The sequence below is a fragment of the Halichoeres trimaculatus genome, unplaced genomic scaffold (genome assembly GCF_033239565.1).
Source record: "Halichoeres trimaculatus isolate MK-OKI-2021-1 unplaced genomic scaffold, fHalTri1.1 fHalTri1_scaffold_20, whole genome shotgun sequence".
Classification (NCBI taxonomy): Eukaryota; Metazoa; Chordata; class Actinopteri; order Labriformes; family Labridae; genus Halichoeres; species Halichoeres trimaculatus.
Genome location: NW_027437198.1, coordinates 10,714,147 through 10,740,615, shown reverse-complemented (window position 1 = coordinate 10,740,615; position 26,469 = coordinate 10,714,147). Strand labels below are relative to the sequence as shown.

At 41.8% G+C, this 26,469-nt stretch overlaps 2 protein-coding genes and 1 long non-coding RNA gene across 4 annotated transcripts in view; all 3 read right to left on the bottom strand.

Annotated features, from left to right (window-relative positions):
- Nucleotides 1–503: 503 nt before the first annotated feature.
- Nucleotides 504–15,851, bottom strand: LOC141810006 (TANK-binding kinase 1-binding protein 1-like). Its single transcript, XM_074697300.1, has 12 exons — nt 15,708–15,851; nt 8,413–8,647; nt 8,148–8,279; nt 7,381–7,485; nt 7,106–7,256; nt 6,837–7,030; nt 6,706–6,767; nt 6,231–6,624; nt 4,663–4,944; nt 4,505–4,585; nt 4,192–4,419; nt 504–3,993 (listed from the first exon to the last, which is right to left on the bottom strand). The coding sequence occupies exons 2-12, from the start codon at nt 8,638–8,640 to the stop codon at nt 3,865–3,867; spliced, it is 1,986 nt and encodes a 661-aa protein (XP_074553401.1). The 5' UTR covers nt 8,641–8,647; nt 15,708–15,851; the 3' UTR covers nt 504–3,864.
- A 1,719-nt stretch (nt 15,852–17,570) lies between these two features.
- LOC141810197 (uncharacterized) lies at nt 17,571–20,805 on the bottom strand. Its single transcript, XM_074697577.1, has 5 exons — nt 20,462–20,805; nt 20,215–20,313; nt 18,179–18,355; nt 17,982–18,107; nt 17,571–17,863 (listed from the first exon to the last, which is right to left on the bottom strand). Exons 1-5 carry the CDS (start codon nt 20,508–20,510, stop codon nt 17,682–17,684), a joined length of 633 nt encoding a protein of 210 aa, XP_074553678.1. The 5' UTR covers nt 20,511–20,805; the 3' UTR covers nt 17,571–17,681.
- A 3,357-nt stretch (nt 20,806–24,162) lies between these two features.
- Nucleotides 24,163–26,469, bottom strand: part of LOC141810201 (uncharacterized) — a 37,201-nt gene continuing 34,894 nt past the window's right edge. The window contains exon 6 of one of the 2 annotated variants that reach the window (XR_012600059.1): nt 24,163–25,747. This is a non-coding gene — a long non-coding RNA (uncharacterized LOC141810201). The remainder of the gene's footprint in view (nt 25,748–26,469) is intronic. The other variant, XR_012600060.1, reaches the window with a different exon arrangement.

The following is a 26,469-nucleotide window of genomic DNA, read 5'->3' as shown; positions in this document are numbered from 1 at the left end:
GGTATTTGGAAAAGAAAAACATAACAACAAGGCTATACCCTTTTGGCTCTTTTCAGTATTCTTAAATAAATCCTTGGTATTCAACCTTTTTCTTTCAGATTATATTTTAATTGTGAACAAAACCCAAAGGTTAACTCTCAGGGTTTTTACATACATACATTAACATAAACATAAATGTACATTCATACATTCTCACACATACACACACCTCCCTACAGACACATTGATTCACACACATATTAATTTACACAGCAGAGTTTTTTTTAATTGAACCCTTTATTACTCTTTCTTATTTAAGATCATTTACAGAGCAAACCATCATTCACATGTTCCTACACATGGTTTGTTAATGCACTCAGCCTCTTCTTTCTCTCTCTGATGTAAACAGTGAAGTTACAGTGAGGTATTCATGGAAACAGGGGGTGGAACGGACAGACGACGCCCCCTGCTGGCTGCATTCACATCCTCATCTAAAAAAAGCTGAAAGAATAATTGCATACACGTTTTTCTTTTTCTTTCTTTTTTTTTTTTTTTTTAAAGAGAAGATAGCTATCAGTGAAGTTAATAATTACATGAATACAGAAAAACATTAACAGCAGAAAATATTTAAGGTTTTTTTTTATTTTTTCATCACATAACAAAAAAAAGGTATTTTTGCTTCTTTCCAAAACCTTCTGTTTAGCAAATCCCATACTGCTCAGGAATATATATCTTGTTTATAGCCTGTCTCCAACTTGTTATTTTTCTTTTCAGCATTTATTTAAGCAACAGTTTTATTGTTAATATCATGGAAGCAACAAAAATCAACCGTAAAATGTGTCTTATTTTTCCTATAAACTGACTCTTACTTTCATGTGAGGAAAACAAAGCTTGTTGGTGGGCATTGGTAAAAGTAAAATCAGCTACAAAGCAACATGTGTAGCCCTAAAAATAGCAGAAAAGAGAAATAAAAATATATTTTTTACACATATTCTTCACTTTCAGACAGTTTTTCTGGAGCAGCATATTGTAAATTATTTAACATTTTAAGGAAATGAAGAGTAACCTGAAGTGATTTTTCATGTTATAGCCCTAACCTAGTGTATTTGAGTTTTATGTACAATATATTGGTTCGTTTGGAGTAATATTGTACATTTACATTTTACTATTTACACTAGATCTGCACTGAAAGTCAGTGTTTCATTACGAGCAAACTTGATTAATTCAACTAACTCTCTGAAAAAATGGAGCAACAAGTTATTTTCTGCAGCAACACAATTATTTTATAGGAGTGAGCTTTACGCACAGTCTTGTGTGCATTTAATAATAAGTTATCAGGAGTGTAAGATAATTATCTTCACATGATAATTATTACTATTTTGTCAGAATGATTTAATATTTTGTGCACTCAAGATAACTTGTTGTTTTGGAAGCTGATGGACAGAGAGGATGTTGAATTCACACAGATGCTGAGTCTGTCAGGAGTCAGAAAGTTTCTCCGAGCGCCTCGAGCTTCACTTTCAGTCTTTGTTCAGGTACAGCTCTTCAGACTCCTCGGCTGTTCCAGGAATCAGTCGTTACAATGAGGATTACTTTTTGCTTCAGTGTGGTTATATTGTTTAATTTTTTGCTTCATCAAGTGATAGTTTGGCTTTCATCCTTTTAACAATAACAGCTGCAAGTCAAATCTTCTCTTGCATTTCTTTTAAAGTATCAGGTCAGGTGAGAACAGGATGTTGTTCAGTTGTTGATGGAAGTGCTGAGTTTAATCAGCATCAGGAAGCTGGTTGTGACCTCTGCTTCTATTCAAGATAGAGCTGCATATCGTAAAAAGAAACATAAACACATAAATAAATAGGAACACTTTAAATCTTCCAGGTTTTAAATTTATCAAGTTTAACAACATGATTCAGGGACATGTCAAGCTACTTCACACTCTGAATCATATGTAGAAACTGTTATAGCTAAGTAGCTCTAATTATCTGATGTTATCTTTAAAAGCTATGATACTATCGTTATAAGCTATGGCACACTTTCTAAACTAATGGTACAGTGTGTAAAAATGAGAAAAAAAAACTGAAGCTATGGTGGCCTCTAAGGACAAGAAGCTCCTGTAAATTTTGCCTTTTATGATTCGCCATTTGTCGACAGAAGTAGGAATTTCTTTGAACATGAAAACTGCTTCACATTTGGCTGCAAACCACCCCAGTGTGAGCTGGAGGTCAGTGTTCGATAAGGCTAACAGGACCATATCATCCGCACTGAGACCCTCTAACCTGACTCCCTCCACCACTTGACTGCACCTAGAAATCCTGTCCATACAAGTAATGAACAGAATCTGTGACAAAGGGCAGCCCTGGAGGAGTCCAACCCTGACTGGGGACGAGTTTGACTTACTGTTGGCGATACGGACCAAGCTCTCACTCCGAAAATACAGAGACCGAACAGCCCGTAACTACAGGCCATCGACTCTAGTCGGGATGAAGATCAGCACCTCTAAATCTGAGGCCATGGTTCTCAGTGGGAAAAGGGTGGACTGCCCACTCCAGGTTGGGGGAGAGTCTTCGCCCCAAGTGGAGGAGTACAAGTATCTCCGGTCTTGTTCACGAGTGAGGGGAAAATGGAACGAGAGATTGACAAAAGGGGTCGGGGCGGCAATGATGACAATGATGTGGGCACTATACTGGTCTGTTGTGGTGAAGAGAGCTGAGCCAGAATACAAGGCTCTCAATTTATTGATCAATCTATGTTCCAACCCTCATCCACGATCTGTGGGTAGTGACAGAAAGAACAAGACTGTGGATACAAGCGGCTGAAATGAGCTTTCTCTGCGGGGTGTCTGGGCTCAGCCTTAGGGATAGGGTTCAGAGCTCGGACATCCGGGAGAGGCTCGGAGTAGAACCACTGCTACTCCACATTGAAAGGAGCCAGATGAGGTGGTTCGGGCATCTGGTGAGGATGCCTCCTGGACGCCTCCCTCGGGAGGTGTTCCGGGCATGTCCAACTGGGAGGAGACCCCGGGTTAGACCCAGGACACGGTGGAGAGATTTTATCTCTCAACTGGCCTGGGAACACCTTGGTATCCCCTCAGAGGAGCTTTTCCATGACCCGGATAAGCAGAAGAAATGGATGGATGGATGGAAAACTGCTCTTTTTTTCCTTATCCAATTCATGTGACTATTTTGTCCATTCCGAGATACCATAGAAGCAAAATGGCAAAAAAAAACACACTGTACCTTTAATTTGTACCTTTTCTATCTTATTTGGGAACTCATAATTTCATCTCACTCTGCTACAATACTTTACTATCTGGGGCCAAAAAACAAAGTTTTTGTTGTACTATGAGTCTGACTCAGTTTTACTCTTTTAGGAAGAAGATAAATTAAAGAGTAACTCTGAACTCTATGAAGCTCAAACTTTTACAAACAGAAAGTCAAATAAAAAAAGATAAATAATCCTTATTATCAGATTCTTCATTTCAATATTCACACTTATGTCATGATTTTCAGCTCTAAATCTTATTAGCTCACAGCATTTTTTTTGTTAAATCATTTGTTCTCTGTCTGCAGAGCTGATCTCAGACCAGCATCATCAGTTTGTGTCTCGTCCTTTCTGTCTCTCCTTCATGTGCTGTTTCACCAGCGCTGAGGTTTATGTACACGTCACTACAGAGTGTTTCTGTCCAAGAGATGATTTGATGATAAACTGGTGGTATGACGTCTATGCCTCCTTCAAACTGGACAAATACTTGGTCTGAAAGTCATGACTTAATGTCCAAATACTGAGAGATGGAGCGGCGGAGACAGGGCGTTACTTTCTGTACCAGAAGTCTGTGGGATCATCCAGCCCCTTCTGGATTAATGGTGAGAAACACTCCATCAACAGTCAGATTTTGCTGTTTTCCAGGTGAGAGTCAATGTGTTTGATGAGGGCGTCGTCAGGGTAACCAGTTGGGAAGGTGAGCTGACACAGGGGACAACTACGAACAGCGCTCTCTTCAGACTCCATCCATAACTGCAGACAGAGGAGGACACTGGGGTCAGAGCACAGAGAAAAAACAGACTCCAAAGTCCAGAGCTGCAAATAAACAAAGATTGATCTCCTCCCATTTGGAGCTTTAAATCAATCAGATCTGATTTATTTTGGTTTGTTTCGTATCTGGCAGACTGAAGGGATCTGTTTCTGTTTTGTGTGGTTCTTTCGTCTACTCACGTTGATGGAGGGCCACGACTGAGCATGCTCAGTGTTCATATAGGGAGGCAGATGGCAGGAGAGGGTGGCAGGACCCTCGGGGGCAGAGAAGGAGGGGTGGTGGGGCTGTTTCCTAGGAGACGGGAAAGGCGGGTGTAGAGGCTGTTCCCTGGGCGACGATGAGCCGATCCCGATGGCGCCGAGCGTCCGGGGTGGGCTGGCGGCCGGCGAAAGATACGGACAGACATCCTGAAAGTGTACACACCACAGTCAGCTTAACGAGCCAGTCAGCTCAGACACAGAAAGACTGCCGCTCTATTTATATCTTCATCACCTCCTCATCGTCAGAGGACTGTGGGGGGGTCACCAGAGGGGTGGGCTCAGGAGGGTTGTCATGGTGGCGGAAGTGATGAATCTGAAAGGAGACAAAGGAAAAATGAGTTCATTTGGAAACTTAAAACAAAACATCAGCTGCTCTGTTTGTTTCCCCACCTCAGCGTTCAGAGGGAAGCTCAGGTCCAGGGCGCAGTGATGAGGACTGCTGCTCAGACTGCTTCCTCCTCCTCTCTCCACCCCAACTCCTCCTCCTCCTCCAAGCTCGCCCCCATGAGCCGAGGCAGGTCTGACCAGGCCCACCAGGGAGGCCCGGAGCTGATGTTTGGTTTGGGTGTAACCCTGGGTCTCCCCGAGGAGGGAGCGGGGTTTGGGCAGGGTGGAGACGGGGTCCCTCAAGAGGCGAGCCTGGGGCCTCTGGATGGCTGACGGGTCAGAGACCTGAAGGTCAAAGAGGTTCACTGTAAACTTTATGCAGTGATATTAAAATACTTTTTCTCAAATGATATTTTAGTGTTTGAAGAGAAATAAAAAATAAAATAAAAATTATACAGAATGGTTAAAGCTGCTGTGAGGAGGATCTGTTTTAATTGCACTCCCTCGCCACCTTCTGGCCCGGGGTCTCACGCACATTGTCTTAAATTACTTTTAGCGAGGCGTGTGTTTGTTTTGGAATGAAATAGAGATCAGAGCAAAACAAATTTTCTTTCTTCAAGTCAACTTTTTACTGAATACAACGCGCGCTGAGGTAAGGTATTTATCAGCACAGTTACATAGCGCTACAGTTTGAAACGTGGCGTCAAGTGAACGTTGTAGCCGGCTATATGTTAGCTTGGTGCTCCAATATATCTGTGGGCTAATGTAACGACAAGTAAACACTGTTATCTTGTAAGTAGTTTAGTAGCTGTTTAAATTGAGCACAACTGGCAGCCCGGTGCTCTAAGACATGTCTATAATGTGTAACGTTGGTGAATCTTGTTTAGCTATGTCCTGCCAGTCATCTACCAATCAGAGCTAACGTAACCTCACTCTTCATTTTATTGATCGACTCTCAAGTTTGAACAGACCACTGCAGAATAACTGCTGACTGTGGGTTGAAATGAACATTAGCACAAACAGCTTAGCTCCTGTGTTATAGAGTGATACAGCCCAGGCTAATTAGCCTTTCGCTTGGGCTGTATCTCTCTCCTGTTTATCTTTCTTCTGCTCCTCTGTCCTTTTTCTGTCTGACAGTTAGGCTCCTGTGTCCAACATCACTACAAAATTAATCACAGAAATTGTTTTTAGCAGAGAAAACACAGATCTCTGTGCTTTATCTCTTCTCATCACTAAACTACATCAGCTGGTGTGGTGTTGTCATAGAAACAAAGACGTGCGGTAAATCAATCCGGTCCTGGTCGACCCAAACTGGAAGCTAAGAAGTAGCTTAAAATAACCTCTAACCAGCAATATTGGTGCTGATAATCTCATTTGAAAGTGTGGATTACGATCAGGTAAATATCTAGAAGGGAAACTTTTTCATGATCACTTTCAATCTCCTCACAGCCCCTTTAATAAACTAATAAAAAAATTCTTACTCTGGACAAAAGTGTCTCAGTAGTAGAGAGTGTTGATAGAATTCAAGCTGCGATCCCTGCAGTACCTTATGCGTCCACTAGAGGCTGCCTCCAGGAGTGAGTCAACCCCAATTTGACCCCACATTAAAAGGGTCAACAATCCCTCCTTACCTCTGAGTAACTCCGGCGTCCCTGGAACTTTGCTCGTAGGCGGCTGCTGGTTGGCTGATGAGAGTAGGAGGCGGGGCCATCATTTGGAGACAGAGGAGGAGAGGGTGTGGGGAGGAGCCTGTCAGGAGAGAGTGAGGGGCGCTGGGGGGAGGTTGGGGAGAGACGCTGGGGTGCAGGAGGAGGGCGAGAAACTGTCAAAACAGAAAGAGAAGAAGAATGGTGAGAGGTTTTGTAAAATATAAATATGACCCTCTGTTGACTCCGTAGTATCCAGTCATGTGACTCACCCTGCTCCTGTGAGACGTGTCGCAGGAGGTCACTCTGTTTCACAGACAGATTTCTGATGCGACCCAGCTCCTCCGTCAGCTCGGTGTAGGCTAACGCTAAATTCACCCTGCAGGTAAATACATCAAACATCAACAAATAAGAACCAAACATTCATTCTGAGATAACTCCAGTTTGAAAAATGACTCACTGTTCGTCGCCTGCTTTCTTTATCCACTCCACATCACAGTGCTCACAGTGGGACTCCTGAGACTGACACACACAGGAGGTGTTAGTGCTCGAGCACATCGAGGTCGAAATAAGACTAAAGAGGACATGTACCTGTCTCTGTGCTTCTCGTAGCTGAGCCACTTCCTGTTGCAGCCTCTGAAGCTCCGCCCTCAGCTCCTTCTCCCTCTTACACGCTCCGTCCGCCTCGTGCCGGGCCCCCTCCAGCTCCGCCTCCAGGCGCTGCAGCTTCAGGTCAGACAGAGCGTCCAGGCTGCGAGAGCTCTGCAGCGTCGGCCCTCGACCCTCTGACGAAACCAGACAGACAATAAGCAAAAACTCTCATGATGATGGATCAAGAAGGTGGTTCTGGTTAAACTCACCTCTGGGTACGACCAGACCGATGAGTTTCTGAGCCTGCTGTAAGTCTTTGCTGTGCAGCTGAGCGCTCAGTTTCTGGAGCGACGTTTCCCTCTGTCTGAGAGCCGACTCCAGACTACGGATCTGCTCCACATGCTGCTCTGCAAGAGTTGTCTAGCACGCACACACACACACACACACACACACACACACACACACACACCAACACATGTGAGACCCAAACTGTAGCATAAACATAAACAATGGTCGGTCTGTGTGGGTGTGTGTAAGTTGTCACCATCTTATCGAGGTCTCTCTGGATGTTGCTCTTCTCCAAGTGAATCTTCTCGTACGCCTGAATGACTTCCTCCAGCCTCTCCTCCCTCTCCTTACTCTTCTGGAGCTGAGACAGAGAAACAGAGGAAGGAGAGACTTTTACTCCTTTTTTAATTTTCACTTGATTCAACCCTGACCTGCCTTTCCAGACTTCTGATCAAACTTTGGTGTAAATCATATTTACCTCGGCCAAGGAGGTTATGTTTTTAGGAGAGTTTGTTTGTTTGTTTAACTCAAAAACTAACAAACAGATCTTGATGAAATTTTCAGGAAATGCTCGAAATGGGATCAGGAAGAAGTGATTAAATTTTGGAGGTGATCCAGATCACTGTCTGGATCCAGGACTTTTTTAAAGGATTCTTTATCATTGTGAGATAGGGCTGTTTCCATTATATGTGAATATAACTCCATGAAAAATGGTCAGCTTGCTTTGCAAAACAATACAAGACAAGGTCACCATAATTTCTGACAGATGTTAAAGTACGATCCAGATCCTGGCAATATTCTGGATACTAAGATCTGGAATATGAAATACGTACTGGGTCATCATAATTTTCAACACTATCAGGAAACAAATTATTGTACAAACCGGCAACTAACACCAAATTGTAGCAGACAGTCTGCTGAAAGGGAGTATAACATTAAAGTAGGACTAAAGTGTTGGTGACAATCACAATATGCTTGGTGGAGGTCTGAGCTCTCTGAGTGCTTTTCTAGTTTTATTTCTACCTCCTGAGTAAGGGAGTTGACCCTCTGTTGCAGGTTGGTGGTCTCTGATTGGATGATGCTGGTATCCTTGATGATTGGCTCACAGGAACAGCACAGTATCCTCTCCTCCCCAAAATCACTCATCATAGGAAACTACAGAAGAGAAAAGAGGAGAGTCACTTCCTGGAAAATGAAGCGTTCACACTTAAACTTTATGTTGTGTTACATTTGTGTGTGTGAATGTGTGTGTTTGCAATTGTGTGTGTGTGTTGCTCTCCACCTTGACCTCGTAGTGTTTGAGCTTCCTCTTGATGCTGCTGTTTTCCCGCTCCAGACTGGCCAGCCTGGTTTTGATGTCGTGATAGGCGGCGGCCAGAGCCAATCCTGATGCCGGGTACATGTCGTCCGGCAGCCGATTGGTTGTCCAGCTGATCCCGGATACGCCGACATCGTCTCTCAGCCCTTCTCCTCCTCCCAGCAGCCCCAGCTCTCCTCGGCGAAACAGATCCATCATCAGTTAGCTGCAGGGCAGAGGGAGAAAGAGGAGTGATTACTTTCGTTCAAACAGCCTCAAGTGGACACTCGAGGAACTGCAGTTTTTTTGTATCGTCCTTGTGTTTGCAGACCAGAAGTTGCTGCTTGTTTGGGTTAAAATCTTACAGAATTGCACACTTTCAATGGTTAAACACATATAAAGTAGAACATTATTACAGTAATGGATTTCAAACCTGAGACTGACACCTGAGTAAACACGCTCAACGTTTGCTTGGTCTGAGTCACTTTGCACCTCCACCTCGCACAGCAGGGGCACTAATGGACATAAATCTTTTGAGCCCCATGCTTTGGCAGAGGTGACAGTCTGAGAGTGTGTGTGTGTGTGTGTGTGTGTGTGTGTGTGTGTGTGTGTGTGTGTGTGTGTGTGTGTGTGTGTGTGTTCACTCTGCAGCCAGGAGCCAACAGAGCCAGCCAGCCAAAGGTTTGTTGTTTCCCATCTGCTGCTGTAAAAGAACATCGTCCCCTGAACTGGCCCATGACTCTCGCTGACAGTTTCTTTCAAAAACATCTTTCATAAATGACGCCTGCAAAAGTTGGGATTGATAAGAAAAATACAGAAACACAGGCTGCAAAAACAGCACTGCAAATCTGAAAGTTCAGGAAATTGAACGCAATTTTCAATCATTATCTGTTTCAGTTCTGTCCTGAGACGTGGACCAGCCGCAGCAAAAATTCCAGGAAATACATTTTTTTCCCACCTCCATGTTTACATCATTTTTCATCCTGCAGCTCAAGTTTTTATGAGAGAAAAAAGATGTCAGACTGTGTAAAATAAAAAATACATTCAGCCGCAAGTGTAACATTATTCAGCTGCCGAGCTGCAGGAGATCAGAGCAGCTCTGCAGCACATTAACATTTCATACATGAACATCTTACACCGGCCATAACTCTTCCTTTATATCCGCAGACAGCTGCACACATCTGCAGGCGCACAGACGGCTAAAGCTGCTCGATGAATTATTATTTCATCACCCTCACTATGTGAACATGCATGCATGATCTTTAAAATGCAGTCACACTCAGCATGTTTGTGCTTTTGAGTTTAGCCCTGCTTACACCGTGCATTCAGCCTCCAGCTGCAGCTAGCCGTTAGCTTGCTCAAACTCACTGGTGGCAGTTTTGGCTCTGAGCAGCCAGCCAGTAAAAAAATAGAAGAGAAAGAGGAGTGAGGTTAATGTTGTTGCTTAAAACATTGCACTCAAAAAGAGGACAACATTCTGTTTTTCATTATTAATTTGGATTCAGTGGAGACAGCAAGTTGGCTCTGTGTTTAACATGCAGAATAACAAAAAAGACAAAAGAAGCATCATCGGCTGATGTGCATGCTTCAGTTTCTATGCAGATAAAAAAGAGTGAGAGATTGAGGAAGCCCAGCTGAAGCTAGAAGAATAAACTGTAGCTTCAAGAGTGATATAAGAACCACGTCAGTTGAACTGTTTCTTCCTTTGAACTTAGAGCACAGCTGTTCAAAGAGCCTTGAGTCAACATCTGTGTAACGTCAGAGTCAGGAGGATGCGTCTGGGACTGTTCCTGTTCCTGTTTTTGGGGTTTGAGCAGCAAATTTAAAGCAAAAGTTAGCCACCAACAAACAGCAACAGCAATAAATCAGCAAGTTTCTGCTGATTTATCTCATGTTAAGCCCACATAAAAAGATTTCTAAAATCTTAACAGATGCTGAAGATGAGAGAAACCCCACGTGTCGACAGATAATGACAGATGTGATAGTTCAGTTCTTACACTGAGTTGTGTGTGGGGATGTTTTAATGAACTGGAGACTGCAGCACATCGAGGACAAAGCGTTCCCTCAGACTTGCATTGTTTCAGAATAAATCTCATAATAGACATGCAATCACTTTTAGTGAAGCTTAACCAAACATCAGATTGTTGTTGCGTACATCCATGACTGTTCTCTCACAACACACACTTATATCACATTCTAGCATTCTATTTCTATTCTATTCTTCACAAGTTACACTTAAAGAGCTGGTTAAGCTAAGCTAAGCTAAGCTAAGAAAAGATAAGAAAAACTTAATACAGAATTCTAAAGATTTATGGTTCTGTGAAGAAGAAAAATGCTCAACTGATATACACGTGTTGACAAATCCCAGAAATTGAGGCTAGTAATGGATCAAGCCCCCTTGACAAACAAAAACACACACTAGGCTCACCCAAAAAAATAAAAATAAAATCTATTCTTTTGCACTGACAATTTGATAAAGGAGGTGAACTTTCTGACCTATAGTGCAGCCAGCCAGTAGGGGGAGTCTTTCCTATTTTGGCTTCACTTTCAGGCAGCTGTTGTGTCAGCCATCTGTTTATACAGTCTGTGGACTAGATGCCAAGGCCGTTGTGTCTCTGCGTGATGATATTACAGACTATTTGTTTTTAAGCCCCTTGTTTTGGTCACAGCTCAGTCTGTTTGTCAGAAAAGGAGCATGCCACTTTTTTATTTTGGAAAGAGAAGGTTTACTCGAGCTCTGAGGCCGTTTCAGGATCATTTCAACTCAAACAACTCACTCTCCCTCTCTGTTTCACTGATATGTGAGTACTCCATGTACCCTTTATGTGTGTGTGTGTGTGTGTGTTTGTGTGTGTGTGTGCGTGTGTGTGTAAAGCCCAAAGGCAGCTGCAGTTGCAGGGAGGTCAAAGCATCTCTCTGCAGAAAACTCCCACTCTTCCAGCCCACAGACTCTGAACACACACACACACACACTCACACACACATTCAACCCACACACTGCCTGTGTCTATTGTCTCTTTCTCCCACTCATCCTCGTCCTCTATTCCTCAATTTTCTACTCAATTCACTCAGCTCGATTGACTTTTTTTTGGAGGAGCACACACACACACACACACACACACACACACACACACACACACACACACACACACACACACACACACACACACACGTGGAGCCAGCCGAGGGCAGATCAGAGCAGGGCCATATGTCTTCATCACATGGTTGTTTCATTTATTAATGGACTAACGGTCTGCGTTACCCACAATCCCCTGCGGTCAAACATGAAGCCCGGTGGACTGGCTCATCATCATCATCATCAGAGTTTGCAGCGATGAAACTTGGAATAATTTATTCTATTTGAATATTCAGAGTTTAGACAAAGAGACTCTGGAGAAGAGTCGAATAAAGAAGAATGCAGCAAACATATAATTACCATTTAACCTTGGAAGTTAGCGTAAAGCTTAGAATATAGGTGCAACGGTATTTGGATACAGTCTGTTTTAGAGAATTCAAGATGGAAAAAGATTCACAATGAAAAGTGCAGTTTCTGTGCAGATGTGAAGCTCATCCTTAAATTATCCTTTATCACCGCCCTGACATGAATATTTTTCACATAATGCTGATCCAAAACCCTTAAATCAACCTGTTTTAGGCACAAATTATAAAATCCAAGACCTCACATGAACTCAGCAAATCAAACGGAGAACACATTATTCCTCTGTGCAGACGGTGCTCTTACTATAAACCCTCAGACGCCCACACATTAGTGCAGTTGCCACCAAATTATGTGAAAGCCTGGATGGAGTGAGAAACTCTGAAGGACCTGAAACCTTTAGAAAGACTGCTATTCGACTGATATTTGCTGCATCAACATCATTAATTAATAAAAAAGAGACTGAAACTAAGAAGTTTCTGACCTTGATGATAAAAAACGCTGCAAACATAAAGAAAAAGTAAAATCCTCATTAAAGCCGGGCGAGGACAAGAAAAGAGACAGAAGAAGAAGAAGAAGAAGAAGAAGAAGAAGAAGAAGAAGAAGAAGAAGAAAGAGTCCTTGAGGATATGTGCTGGTATGTAAGCACAGCTGAGGGCTAATGCAGCGTGTGTGTCTGTGTGTGTGTGTGTGTGTGTGTGTGTGTATGTGTGTGTGTGTGTGTGTGTGTGTGTGTGTGTGTGTGTGTGTGTGTGTGTGTGTGTGTGCGTGTGTGTGTGTGTGTGTGTGTGTGCAAAGCTGAGAGACAAAGGGAGTCTCAAAGAGGCAGAGATGAGTGATGGAATTGAAATAACTAGACGAGCACATCATGACATGTAGAGAAAAGATGAAAGAGGGGAAGAAGTGAAAGGGGTGAAGAAAATTAGTAGTTAGGTTGTGTGACCTTTTCAACATGGAACATACACATCTGCACATGCACTATGACGAAAGCTGAACTATAATAACCTTCATTAAGCTTATGAGACCTTTTCTGTCTTCTGAAAGCTGACCAGCTTTAGATCGTTGACTTTATGTAGACTTTATGTAACTGTTCAAAGTAACATCAGTCATTTGACCGATGTAATTGTGTAAAAAACATTTATAGTGCAGTAAACAACATAAACCGTGAACCTAAACTAACCTACATTATGTTGAGAATGTCAGCACAATCACATGTCCTTATTTGACTTTCTCTGTTTGTTGTTAACACTTAGCTACTCTCTCTGTTGTGCAGTAGGTCATCCTCTCCTCCCACTCAAATACCACCTTAAAACGTGCTCTCCAAACCCCTTCATCTCCCTCCACCTCCTGCAGCACACATCTCTGCCGCTGCTGCTGCTGCTGCATCCCAACACATGCACCACAAAACTCTCTGATACTCTTCACCTCATTGGACTCCATCCAGCGGCCTTATCAGAGAGCGGCTGAGCCCACCACCCACCTCCAGCTCATTTTAGTCCTCACATGGACGAGAAAGAACGAGTGAGGAGGAACGACAGGTATGGGGATGTGATAAGTCAATCTGCAGCTTGAAATCCAAGACGAGCGGATGGAAAAGAGGAAACTGAAAAGTCTGCAGGTTATATATCATGAAGGAAAGCTGAAAGCTGAGGTGCTGAATTTCAACTTCTGAGACAAAAAGCAATCTGATAGAAACGTCTGCACAAGCAAAAAGCATCAGAGATTGATGCTAAAGTTTGTACCTAAGCTTCTCACATCTTTGAGGGCGGTCGGCTGATCCAGGTTCAGAAGAACTCAAGCTTGAATCTGTGAGGAGTTTTTGACTGGATGTGACTCAGGCTCAAACAACGATGTTCTCTTTAATCCACAAAAAAAGCATGAAGGTTGAGTCTGCTGTTGATGAAAACTATTTCTTCTTAAAACCCACAGAAAACGCTAAAACTACTGCCATCATCTTTAGGTGACCAGGGTCACTTCAAACAACATAGTTTAAAAAGTCCCTTACAAGGGCTTTAACTGGACCTAATGGCCAAATGTATGGTGGCTGGTAGGTGTCAGATGATTTGGAAAAGTCACATCTCAACCAAAGTTAAGAGATGGTTATCGAATTGGACACAGACAAGTTGTGAAAGTAATTAAAACATTGTTTTCTTGTTTTAACTTCACTTATAATAAATATAGCTATACTGCTATTGTTATGGCATGACTTATTCTTTAAGCTAAATATAATAAGACACATTACTGGTAAATATCATAGACAGTACCACGAAAGAATCACAAAGAGAGAGTCCTGTAGAGCTAAATTAATCAAAGCCGATGAGACAACCTAAACCTTTAGAAAACCTCCAAAGTTGACCTCAGCTAACTTCTGTTGAGGCTGTATTACATTGTGTTGTTGCTTTTGCAAATCATCTGGCACCTACAAGCCACCATACGTATGTCATATTTTGCACAATTTCAGAATTCAAAAGCAACAATTTGAGAATAAAATTTTTTTTTTTAGAGATGTAGCTAAATATATGTTTCTGTGGGTAAACTAATGAATAACGATAATGGATGGCACAACAGCTCCCCAAAAATGAAGTCCAAATACTAAAAAGAATCATCAAGAAGAGGATGGGGACAAACTCAAACTAAACAGACGTCATTTACAAAATAAAACCCAGGGAACAAAAAGATGGATAAACTACTTGCATGGTTACTGTTACAGAGCTTTTAGCTAATGGAAAATAATGTTTGCTTGGTTTGAATTCTGAATTTTTTTACGGGTGGTTGCAGGGATTTTTTAGACACTTTCAGTTTTCTCAGTGAAGCAGAATCGATGAGCGAGGTGATAATTTAAGTCTCCAAACACATCGACAAGATCTTCCAGTATCTAATGCTAACACGTGTGAGATGTGTCGTTGCTCACTCATAAGGTTCAAGACAGTAATTCCAGGTTCAGACAGCCTCGTTTAGAGTCAAAGAGCTCGTCTTTAGAATAAATAACAATACTAATCAGACCCAGACTCAACACTTGAGGTTTGGTGACTTGTTCAAGCAAGCAAAGAGACACCATACTGTCACTTTTACACTTCTGCTTACATAATTTACATTTACAGCTAATTCAAACACTCATAAATAAAGTTAAGAGGAATCTAACTGAAGAAAAACAGGATGTGCTTGGAGCCACTGGTGCATAAAGGGAGCTGTAACATCAAGACAATACAACATGTTCCGTGAAGCACAACGTGGCGTTTATCCGGTAAAACGCTGTTTACAGGTTGAAAACACAACAGTGTCCTACTGCTGTCAGTGCCAGACGGTTTATTTACATGACAAATGATGACAGCTTCAAGGAAACCGACGACACCTGAACGCAACACGTGCACCCGTGTCTTTGTTGGCTCTAAACGCGTCTCTGTTCAATGAAAACGAGCTAATTCTCTGTGTTATTTTACACTAAGCGACAGATTAACGCCTCCTCAGTGAAAATACATTTATTTGGTATGCACCGCATTGAGGTTCAGGCTGGTGCTGGAGCCTCGGAGTTTTTCATCATCCTGAAGGAGCATGGTGACATTTCCTCGTCTTTCACATGCTCTCTGTGAGTGAGTGAGGCACATAACGGTGCTTTTCCTCTGCTATCTTTACAGAGATCATCACAGCGTCAGAGCAGAGCCTGAAAACTGAGCCTGCATTCACCGCTGCGCAACCAAAACATCCAGCCTGACCTGCTTGGGAAGGCTGAAACCCCGTTTTTAACCGGTGAACGGGGTTTCAGAGGACAGCAGAGGAAAGCGGACATGAACCGGCAGCAAACACAGAGAGGAGAGTAAGAGCATGAAAGCTTTTCAGCTGGTTTACTTACGTCTGTGCAGAGAAGCCAAGAAGATGATGGTGCTGAGGAGGGTCGACATGACTGGAGTCTGACATCAGCAGAGGATGCTGCCGTGTGTGTACCTCCCCCCTCCCCCATTTAAGTACATAGGGAGGAGGGGAGGGTGAGGGAGGTGAGGAAGACTGTCAGGGGAGGAAGATCAGCTCAGTGTTCTGTTATCACTCACACAAGAAACTTAAATGATCAAGAGACTAAGAATGACTTTTATCTGTTCCAGATGAAAGTCAGCATCTATCTTTTCAACACATTTTGCATTGATAATAAAGAAGATAATTTTTAACCCCTTACACTCTGGAAGGTGGCTGCAGCAGAAAACGTCCTGCACCACTCCAACATGTTTCACTAAGGGAGGAATGTAATGCAAAATCAAAAACACAAAAAAATATTTAAAAATGAAAATAATAAACATCTGGGAAATTTAAAAAAAAAGTGCTTAAGGAGGCTTGTAATCATATATTATATGATATACATAATATTCAGTCAAAACAACCTCAATGCAAATACATTCAAAGTGAAAGTACTCCAGGCCTGCAGGGGGCGCTGATCACAGTGAAACAAGTGTTGAATGAAAACATTATATAAAAAAACTGAAAGGTCAAAGTAAAGACATGGATTTCAGTTCAACCATGTAACAAAATCAATTCAAACATTTTCATAGTACCCCGCACAGGTCAGAGACTCCGCCCCTTTTTGGGATCTCACTTTAAAAAATTGGGCCTAATTGCTGTTCCTCATATACAGACCAGAGTGAGTTTTTAAATATTCTGACAGCAAATAAAAAACCCTAAAAGAAAAAAGTACACATTATGTTTTGACAGTATTCTTAGCAAGCTAGCAAGCCACCAACAGCTGCTTTTTATGCTAACATGAATGAACCAATCAGATTTTATAAATTGACTAAATTGAAACTCAGATATCTTAGGAATTCTAAGAGGAAACAGCTGACTTTTTTTTTTCTATTTTGCCATGAAAAAAAACAACAAACTATAATCAATAGGCACTGAGCTATAGTGAATGAGCTGACACATCAGCACACAAAGTCATCTGTAACTTTAAGACTTCATACCAAAATAAAAGTAATTTTGATTGAAAAAGTATCTGAAATATTTTGTAAATATGCTTCATTCTGATGGAAAGTCTGATTTTTTTTAAAGTGTCCTAAAGGAGGATTAATGATATAACTATTTACTCATTTTTGATACAGCCTCTAGTGGACATTTGAGGTACTGCAGGATAGCTTTTTTTTTTTACTCCTGCAAAGACCTAATTTCTCAGCTCCAGTTTGCTGCTGCTTTAAAAAGTGTGCATCACAGACATATAGATAAGGAAGAATAAATAAATTCAGTTTGACAATTTTAAGCATCTGACAAAAAGAAAAAAAAAAAGGCACAAAGTAACTTGTTTATCCGGGATTAATTTGACCAACATGGACCGATGCCATTTTCTGTGTCAGAGCCAAACGTGTCCCCGCTGGACTTACTCTTTCTGTCTCTCACACACAGTGGCTTTAATTTGCTGTGTCAGTGGTTTTGAATGTGTGTGTGTGTGTGTGTGTGTGTGTGTGTGTGTGTGTGTGTGTGTGTGTGTGTGTGTGTGTGTGTGTGTTATTTCCCTGTGCTGCTACAAACTGTGCCGACTTCTCAGACATGAGTCACGTTGGCTCCACTGGCCTACATTTAGTCCTGATTTCAAACTGCATAACTAACTCTAATAAAACCCTTAATTTAATTATTTCTGACCCATAAATGACAAAATTAAACACATTTCATCACATATTCAACACATACTAATTTTATTTCTTAATTCATTACCACTGTTTTTAATATTCTCTGCATATTTCTTCCAAGAAAAATCTCTGAAGCATTTGTGTAATGACTGTAACGATGCATGCTAACAAAGAGCTCAGTGTGGATTCATTGGTTTTAATGTGTATGTAAATATAATCTAAAGCAGGACTTTATGGGCTGCAACAGCAAAGGTCAGCAGCAGGGTGCTCATCCTGTAGCTGCAGGGAGCTCCACAGGTGATGTCAATACTTCCACTGAGCAGATCCCCAAAGATGGCCTGGAGCACACAGAGGTTGTTGGAGATACAGCCCCGAATCATTAGCTGTGTGGAGTTCAGTGCTGCAGAGGAAGGAGGGAAACATTCAGATACTCAATCAGTTTTTATTCAGTTTTCAAAAAATGGGTAAGGGTAATATAAATGTCTAAGAAATCTGAGTCACTGCAGAGCTGAATTTACTGGTGCTGTTGAAGCAGCGGTCCTCCACTCCCTCACAGGACACCGTAGCGTTGCAGGACCCGTTCAGGCTCTCAGCAGAGCTTGCACACCCGGGACACTGCCTCCCATTTATCACGCTGTTAGGAACTGGAGACATAACGGATGTCAGACAACATGAGCCACATGATGAGTCTGATGATGAGGGTAATGGATCTTACCGGCCAGTGTCCGCATGTTGCAGTCGTTTGTTATGCAGCAGAGCTGACGGCGAGCTTCTCTGGCAAACCCTTGGTTCACAGACCACTCAGTTTCAGAGCCGAGTAAAGAGGGGCAGGAGGGCAGAGTGGAGCAGTTTTTATTCACTGTCACAGTCGTGGATGTGCCAGACCTCCTCACTGACAAGTAAGGCAGTGTTCAAAACTCAACATCAGAAACAGGTGAGTGACATCACAGACTACACCCATACACACAACTCATCAATGTTTCAAGACCAGTTGAAACATTGCGAAGATTAACATTTTGCACTGTTTGATCTTAAAAAAGTTGAAAGCAGAGTTTCAAAATGCCAAAAGAAGAAATTGGACTGAAACAAAATAAAGTTTGGGCAAGAAATTTTAAAAGTAAAAAATTTAAGACCACATCCTTTAAATGCCAAAATCTGCACAAAAATGTGGACTCAATGTAATTTTCTGTCAGGTATTTGCTCTGTTATGACCTCCTGATGGCAAATGAAAAAAGCTTTCTCTCTTTGAACGTGGTTGGATTGTTGAGCGACACGAGCCCGACCTCTCACAATGTGCCATCACTGCTGAGGTTGGACGCCATACGACACTCATGTTGAATTTCTTCAAAGATCCTGAAGGTTATAGAACAAAAAAGTCAAGTAGAACACCCCAAAAAAATTTACCAGCGCTGCGCCAGAGGATCTGATTGGCTGTCTGTCAAGACACAGGACGATCCTGAACCCAAATTAAGTCTGTTACTGGAGTGGACTGCAGCCCAATAACCATCAGACGGCATCTGAGTGAGAGGAGCTTTAAGAACAAAAAACGTCTCTAAAGGCCTCGTCTCTTTTGACGCCACAAAATTTCCCAGAGTTTGGACTATGAGAGCGCCCAACATGTGACGATAAGAGTTGGAACAAAGTTTTATCTTGAGGGAGAAAAAACTGTACCATGACGATTGTGATGGAGGAGATCATGCCAGTCGTTTGTTCTTTACAGGTCAGAGTCTGAACATTTTAGAGAGCTGTCAAAGGTCAGGGCAGTGACAACTTTTCTGTGGACTGCAAATGTTTATAAACATGCCAAATAATTAAAGCAGTTACACATTTTTTTTCTCCTAGGATCCTGTTCTTGTTTTATTATGACCTGTTTCCTCCTTATAATTTCGACGCTTCCTTTGTTCTTGTATAATTTGACATTGGGAAAGTTCTGGAGTAACACACACTTTTTGGAAATGCACTACAAAATCTGAAAGCACAAAAGTAGGGATTGAACTGACATACTGACACAAAGTGTTAGCATAAATTATGCAAAGTTTAGACTATGATATGCTTAACATGGGGGAGGAGATCCCGCTAGAGATGTTTTCATGGCGGCAGGGTGGAGGGGACGCCATCATGATCTGGGGCTCTTTCCTTCAATGGACCAATGGAGCTTCAGGTTGTTCAGGGGCGTCGAACAGCGGCTGGCTCTGTGGAGATGTTGCAGGGGGCCTCCTTCATGACTGAGGGCCCTGGTCTGTGTGGTAATGACTGGGTTTATCAACAGGAGAACGCTGCAGGTCACAAAGCCCGCCTGACAAAGGACTTCTTCCAGAGGAATAACCTCACTGTTTGGATCATCCTGATATTCCCCTGATCTAAATCACATCGAGAACATTTGGGGATGGAAGTTTATAGAAATGGACATCAGGTCCAGACAGTGGATGATCCTCCATGAAGACATCTTCAGCACTTGGAGCAATGTTCCTACATCAAGAACGGTGGAGTCCTTTTTTCAAACTTTTATTTCTATTTTAGGGATTTTCAGGGTTTTTGATCAGCTGATTAACAGACCTTTACACTTAAATTTATGTTTGAATAACTTTTGTTGCATTTTGAAGCTCTACTTACATCCTTTCTAAGATGTGACATTGCAAAATGTAAATTTCTTGCAATTTTTTAACTGGTCTTAATGTTTTAATCAGATGTGTATTACACAGTGGCTTTGAAAAATCTTACGTCTGATATTGTTATGTTAAAAAAACTTACACAAAGTGACCGTGCTGCATACTGAGAAGGCTGGACATGCAACTGAGGTCGAAGTGGAGCAGTTTTGGTTGGCACACACGTGGCAGTTCAGCGACTCAGCTGAAAAAATAAACAGTCCTCTCGGCCAGCTGACACACGATGCTCAAGAGAGAAAACTTGAAACATCTGACTTCAATCTGCTTCATTTAACTTCACTAAAGTTTGAAACAAGTCTAACTTTCAGGAAGTGTCACATAGAGTCAGTTACCTGTGATCAGCAGAGCGCAGGTGAAACACAGCGTAAGCAGCAGCTTCATGTCTGATGAAGGTCACAGCTCTTCTCTCTTCCAGAGTAAATATGTCGAGTCAATCAGTTGGTAAAAACTGTCAGAGAACGGTGGGTGGTTCTTGAACGCAGTCTGGCGTCGTGTGATGTTTGTGAACCAGTTTAGCTTCTATTAATCTGATCACTTCAGTCAAAGGTAACAGAGCTGCTCTAAGATAGGATCTCAGTGAGAGGATGTTGTAACTCTGTAGTGAACATACCCCTCATAACTTTCAGAGTCCTGGCACAGATTTTTATCTTCATCACAATAAGTCTGATCACGTAACATCACCAGGAAATCTCTTTCAGTCTCTGGTCTCACAAAGGAAATAGTGCTGAACAGTCACATGACTCAGCTTATCAACTTAAAGTGAATCAGACAAGCAGGGTGTGAGTCTGTGAAGCACAAACGAGATTTTATCTTGACATAGAGCTTTACCTGTGAACCAACATCAGCATTAGATGATTCTAGAAGACACACCTGTCGTATGTTCTTAACAGTTCAGAGTCTGAACATTTCAGAGCTGTCAAAGGTCAAAGGTCAGGGCAGAATGTTCATGAACATGCCAAATAATTGAAGCAGTCACGCACTTTTTCTTCCTCCTAGGATCCTGTTCTTCTTGTTTTATTATGACCTGTTTCTTCCTAATAATTTCTATTTTGGAAATGCACGACTAAATCTGAAAGCACAAAAGCTGGAATTCAACCTACATACTGAAACAAAGTGTTTGCATAAATTTTGAAGAGTTTGGTGCAAAGACCAGCTACAGATCGATTCAAAGGTTGGGAGCAGAATAACACTGCAGGGGAGAGATGTCTGGGTCAACTTGCTGCTATTTGTGACCTGAAAACTAATCAAGCTCCCAGCGCATCGACTCGTTCTGTTTTTTGTTCAGTCTGTGGAAAAGGATTACAAATTAGGTGATGCAAACTGTGTAAGTCAATCTGTAGTTGAACTGATAACATATAAATGATAAATCTATGTGATTTATTTGGCTAACTAATCATTTTAATGTCTCTAAATGCTTCACAGCCTTAGTTGCAGTGTCAACTTTAGTCCACCAGGGGGTTGGTCTGTTTACAACCTCTACATCTGTAGAATCTGTGGGAATGTGGAATCTGGACAATGTGGAAAAGCTTAAACCTGCTGTTTCTTGAGTGTCCACTCGAGGCTGGATCAAAACGTAAAAAGTAGCGGAAGTCACATACACTGAACAAACAAAAAATATTAAGGTTTTCACAGCAGAAATAAATTTAGTAACAGCCTGAAACAAAAACATCTCCCATTTGAATAACTAACAGGGGCTGATTTTTTTTGTAACTTGGCAGCTTAGAGGATGATAAGAAGCCCTCCCCACTTCCAATATGGCTGCACCAGCCAATTTGCTTCAAAAATCTGTTTGACAAACAAATGGGTGACATCAGGGAGACTATGTCCATTTATGATACAGTCTATGGGCCTGATGCCCAAACTTTCTTTATTTCCACATTTGATTTTGTGGAAATGACCAAGGCTCAGCAGCTCTTACTGACGTACCTATAGATGGTGAAAGTAACGAATGAATGCTCTATTTGTTAATGTTTTCTTTTAGAGATTTCTAGTCACTAAGTGTGCTCAAACATCCTTGAGTCATCCTCACAGACTGATGAAATCAAACCTCACCTGTCCCTCAGGTGTATTTTAATACCAGATGACAAGTGGTCAGATTCCTGCAGTGTTATGTGCTGTAAACATCAGCAAAGTGCTTCTGACCAAGGAAAATGTTCTCCATTAGGGGGCGCTATGGGCACAATATGTCAGTTTTTTTTTTTATGGCTAGATCAGGATCTGGATTTTATTTCGAAGACTATTTTGATCAGCAAACAATATTTTTAGCCCCAAATATTCATTGTTGTGCATTTTGAACTAGTTTTATGCACCACTTTTGTCTTTTCAGCACCATTTCATAACTTGAGCAAATCTTGTGTTTTTTAATACACAGATGGCCAACCAGTCTGAGACCAAGAGCCACAAAAATTACCAACCTACATCACACACATGAGGTCTTACAAATTCACACATAAACAAAATGACATAAAATGAAAATTAATACATTTCCAATCGCCAAAGCAAAATTTATTGCGTTTGTAAGTGTGTTCAAATTCATACACGGAGCCGTGTCAAAGACAAATTCCTGATTTTACAGCAGAAGAGACAAAGTTCTATCTATCTATCTATCTATCTATCTATCTATCTATCTATCTATCTATCTATCTATCTATCTATCTATCTATCTATCTATCTATCTATCTATCGAGCTATGAGCACATCAGCGATTGAGAAGAGCACATGCAGAGAAGAGAAGAGAAACTAAAACTTAAGTATCACTCTCATCACCCAAATATTGATCAATACTGATTCCAAGGTTGGCATCAGTATATAAGTATTTTAGATTGAACAGCACACCACTACTCATAACAATATATTTTTTAATGAATGGATCAAAGAGCCACATGCAGCTTGTGAGCCGCAGGTTGGCCACCCCAGCTTTAATGTGTTATTTAATCCCCATAGAAGTTGTTGTGTTTTTTCGAATAGTGCGGAGCTTTAGCTTTATACAGGTAGCATATGCACAGTCTAGATGTAGTTAAATGAGATGTTACTAGATACACTTTGATTTGGTTTTGGTAGAAAATGTAAGTGTACACAGAATTTGGTGCCATATTTAATACATTGTTGGATGAAAGCTATGGGGGGAGTGTTTTTTCTTTTCAAAAGTTTTCTTCTTTTTTTATCAATTCAGTACATTTCAGTGCCATTTTAGGAGGTTTTAGTAGAAATTCAGTGTAAGATTATGGAGCTGAGTTGTCTTTGTATTAACTCCAACCTCCAGCAGATGGCGCAGTTGAGCTGTGGAGTGGCAGCCTCCCTGACACTTGCAGCTGAAGATGAATAATCATAGTGCTCTACAAAATGTCCAAAAAGAAAATCCCTGTGTAATATTAATCCCCTGTAAACGGGGTCAGATGTCTGGGTCAGAGTTTGAGGCAGTGACAGACATTCCTGAGCAGACGTGTAACAGTTTCTCCCCCTCACAGGGCCTCCTCAGGGTGCTGCAGGTCCCTCTCCCCCACATTCCTGATGACCCAAAGCTGCTCCGCCATCACAACAAGCTACACTTTAAAGACTTCACTGAGAGGTGATGACACACACCACAGCCCAGATGCAGACTGTTGTATAACCAATAAAAACAAAACCAAACTCTTAGGCTCTGCTCCGCTCTCTTTTCATGCAGGTGTGAGGACGCCCGGAGGAAGACTGAAACCCTGATGGGAGCAGATCAGACGAAGAGCCGGATAATGAAGCAAAAGGAGCTCAGGGTCCTCTCAGAAACCGCAAGATCCCTGAGCTGCACAGACCCCTGCCAGTTCAGACAATACAAACACAACAGTAACATGAGAAATCAAGCACACACACACGCACACACACGCCTACACACGGAAACACACAGATGAGCTCATGCTGCTTCTGCTGAACAATACAGACGAGCAACATGAAAGAAACTTCAGCTCAGGACTCAGATTTTACAGTAAAGGGACAAAAATCTGGAAGTTTCAACATTAAAAACAAGTTTAAAGTTTCCTCACCATAATGGGAAGGCTTTGAGATGAAACTGTCACCATATGTTGGTGTTTCTTATCTGCTTTGGCATCAGCTGTGTGTGTGTGTGCACGTGAGCGTCTGAAGTCTGTAGGTTTATAATCAGAAACAGAGCTTCAGTCTGCAGCACCTGCTACACAAAGCTTCAATCCTGAGCACACAGGCTGTTCATGTCAAACTTCGACTGTGAGGTAAGAAAAAAAGAAAAGAAAATTGTGGTTTTCGCTCTTTTTTTTCTCACTCCAAGGTGGTATGATCCATTTTTCTTGGGGGCCTTCGTGTATAAAATCCAAAACACCAGCTCCAGAAATTCGCCACACCTCATTCCATCTGGTCCCCACCCCCACCGCATTACACACCAACTGTCACCAACACACACGCACCGTCCTCCTCCTCCTGAGTCACCCTGTCATGCCATAATCCCCCCTCCGACCAAACACACACTTGTCACCTCTTCTCCATCTCCCCCGTTAGCGCCACTCTCACACCTCTGCTGGAGAAAACTCAGCTGTTTGTCCTGGAAGTTTATCTGCTCTGTAAACATGGAGGAAAAGACAGCGACATGTCAGCGTTAGGGAAAAGTCTCCTCACAGTGATCAGGTTTTAACTCTGCCAAACATATTCTTGGTTCACTGAGTTTGTTCTGTTTTCTTTCTGCTTCTCTTACATTTGTCCGCCTTGTGCGTCAGTTTGTCGGGGATCTTTATCCAAACTATGCTGAGCTGCAGCCACCGCCAGACGAAGTAATTAAGTAGTTGGAGAGAAGTTTCTTTTGTTATCAACAGACTGAATTATTGACATTCCTCTTCCTCATTTACCCGCCCATCCCTCCTTATTAGAATCCATTACACGGTGGAAGCACAGGCTTTCGTTCTGGGAGTAAATGCCAAAGACAGGAGGATTTTAAACTGTCTCAAAATGATGCAGAAAAACTAGTCCATGCATTTGTAACTTCTGGGCCTCTAGGGACTCCCCAGCTGGTCTAAACAGCGGCAGCACATCAGTGAGAAAAAGAGGTCATATTTCCTCTCTTGGTGAAATCTAGAGCAGGATCTGGAGCATTTTCCTGTCCACAAAGCTCGGAGCAGTCAGGCAGCATCATATCTTTAAGAGCTCGCAGACCTGCTGGTTATAGCCTTTTTGTTTCCTTTGTTACGATAAACTTGGAAAAGCCAGCACCAAAAACACCTGATACTCCTCTGTGTTGCTTCCAGTTCTTGATCTGAAACACGGATGGAAGTAATTCCATCTGATTAGTTCACTTGTAGTAGTTTCTGGACGATATTTAACCACACTCATCTCTTCAGTCACCCAGGCCTCGTAGAAGCTCCACACCAAACTTTTATTCCTCGGTTCTGGAGACAAAGCAAAGATGAATCTGGTCCAGATGTCGTGCTGGCTCCCTTTTTCCATACCGTTCATCCAATTTCCTGTGGCTGTGCGATGATCCTCTTTATAGCCTGCGATGTTTGTCTGGTTTACCAGGATGAAGGCCCCACGGTTATGATCAGGCACTTAAAAGCACTCCAAGGCGCTCAGTTGATCAGAGGTGAAGGGGGTGAGATTATCAGAAGATCACTTCATCTGAACTTTCACAGGTTTACACGAAACAGAGAGAGACAGGAAGTCAAGAGGTTTGCAACTGTTAATCAAAAACTATTCGTTCTTGAATTATCAGAAACCTGATGGTCTTGAATCATTTTGTTTTTTTTCTTTGCTGTTATCGATAACTGAACCGATAACTTAACACCTGAGCACAGGCTGCAATGCATGTATCAATGTTCTGTATCAATTTATGATAAACACTGAACGAGCAAACATGTTACACAACTTTAAGAGGAGGGGCCGTGACAAATAAGGGTTTGTATGATGTCCAAATCAAAAATCCAAAACTTGATAAAACAACGTGTTAAATGTTTGTTTAACTGTGTAGTTTGTCTTTATGTTGGTAGCAAGGAATATCATATGGCAATTCTACCATTTGTAACTAATTAAAGAATTAGGCCCATTAAATTGTCAAATGGTGTAACCACAAAAGCATGACAAGTGTTAAATAATTTCCCTTCCTAGAAGTTATGCAAGTGTTCTGATGAAACGAGCTGTTTGCGATGAAGTTTCATCTCAAAGTACGGTTAAAATATGTCATTTCCAAACTTGATAACATGGGTTTTTGTTGTTCTGTAGTAGCGCATGATCAGATTTTTTTTAAGAGAAACACTGGCCAAAATACGTGAAGTCTTAAAAGGGTAATTAATAGTTTACATTTATAAATATATATAAAAGGCTCATTTTAAGTTAATTGAATAAAACT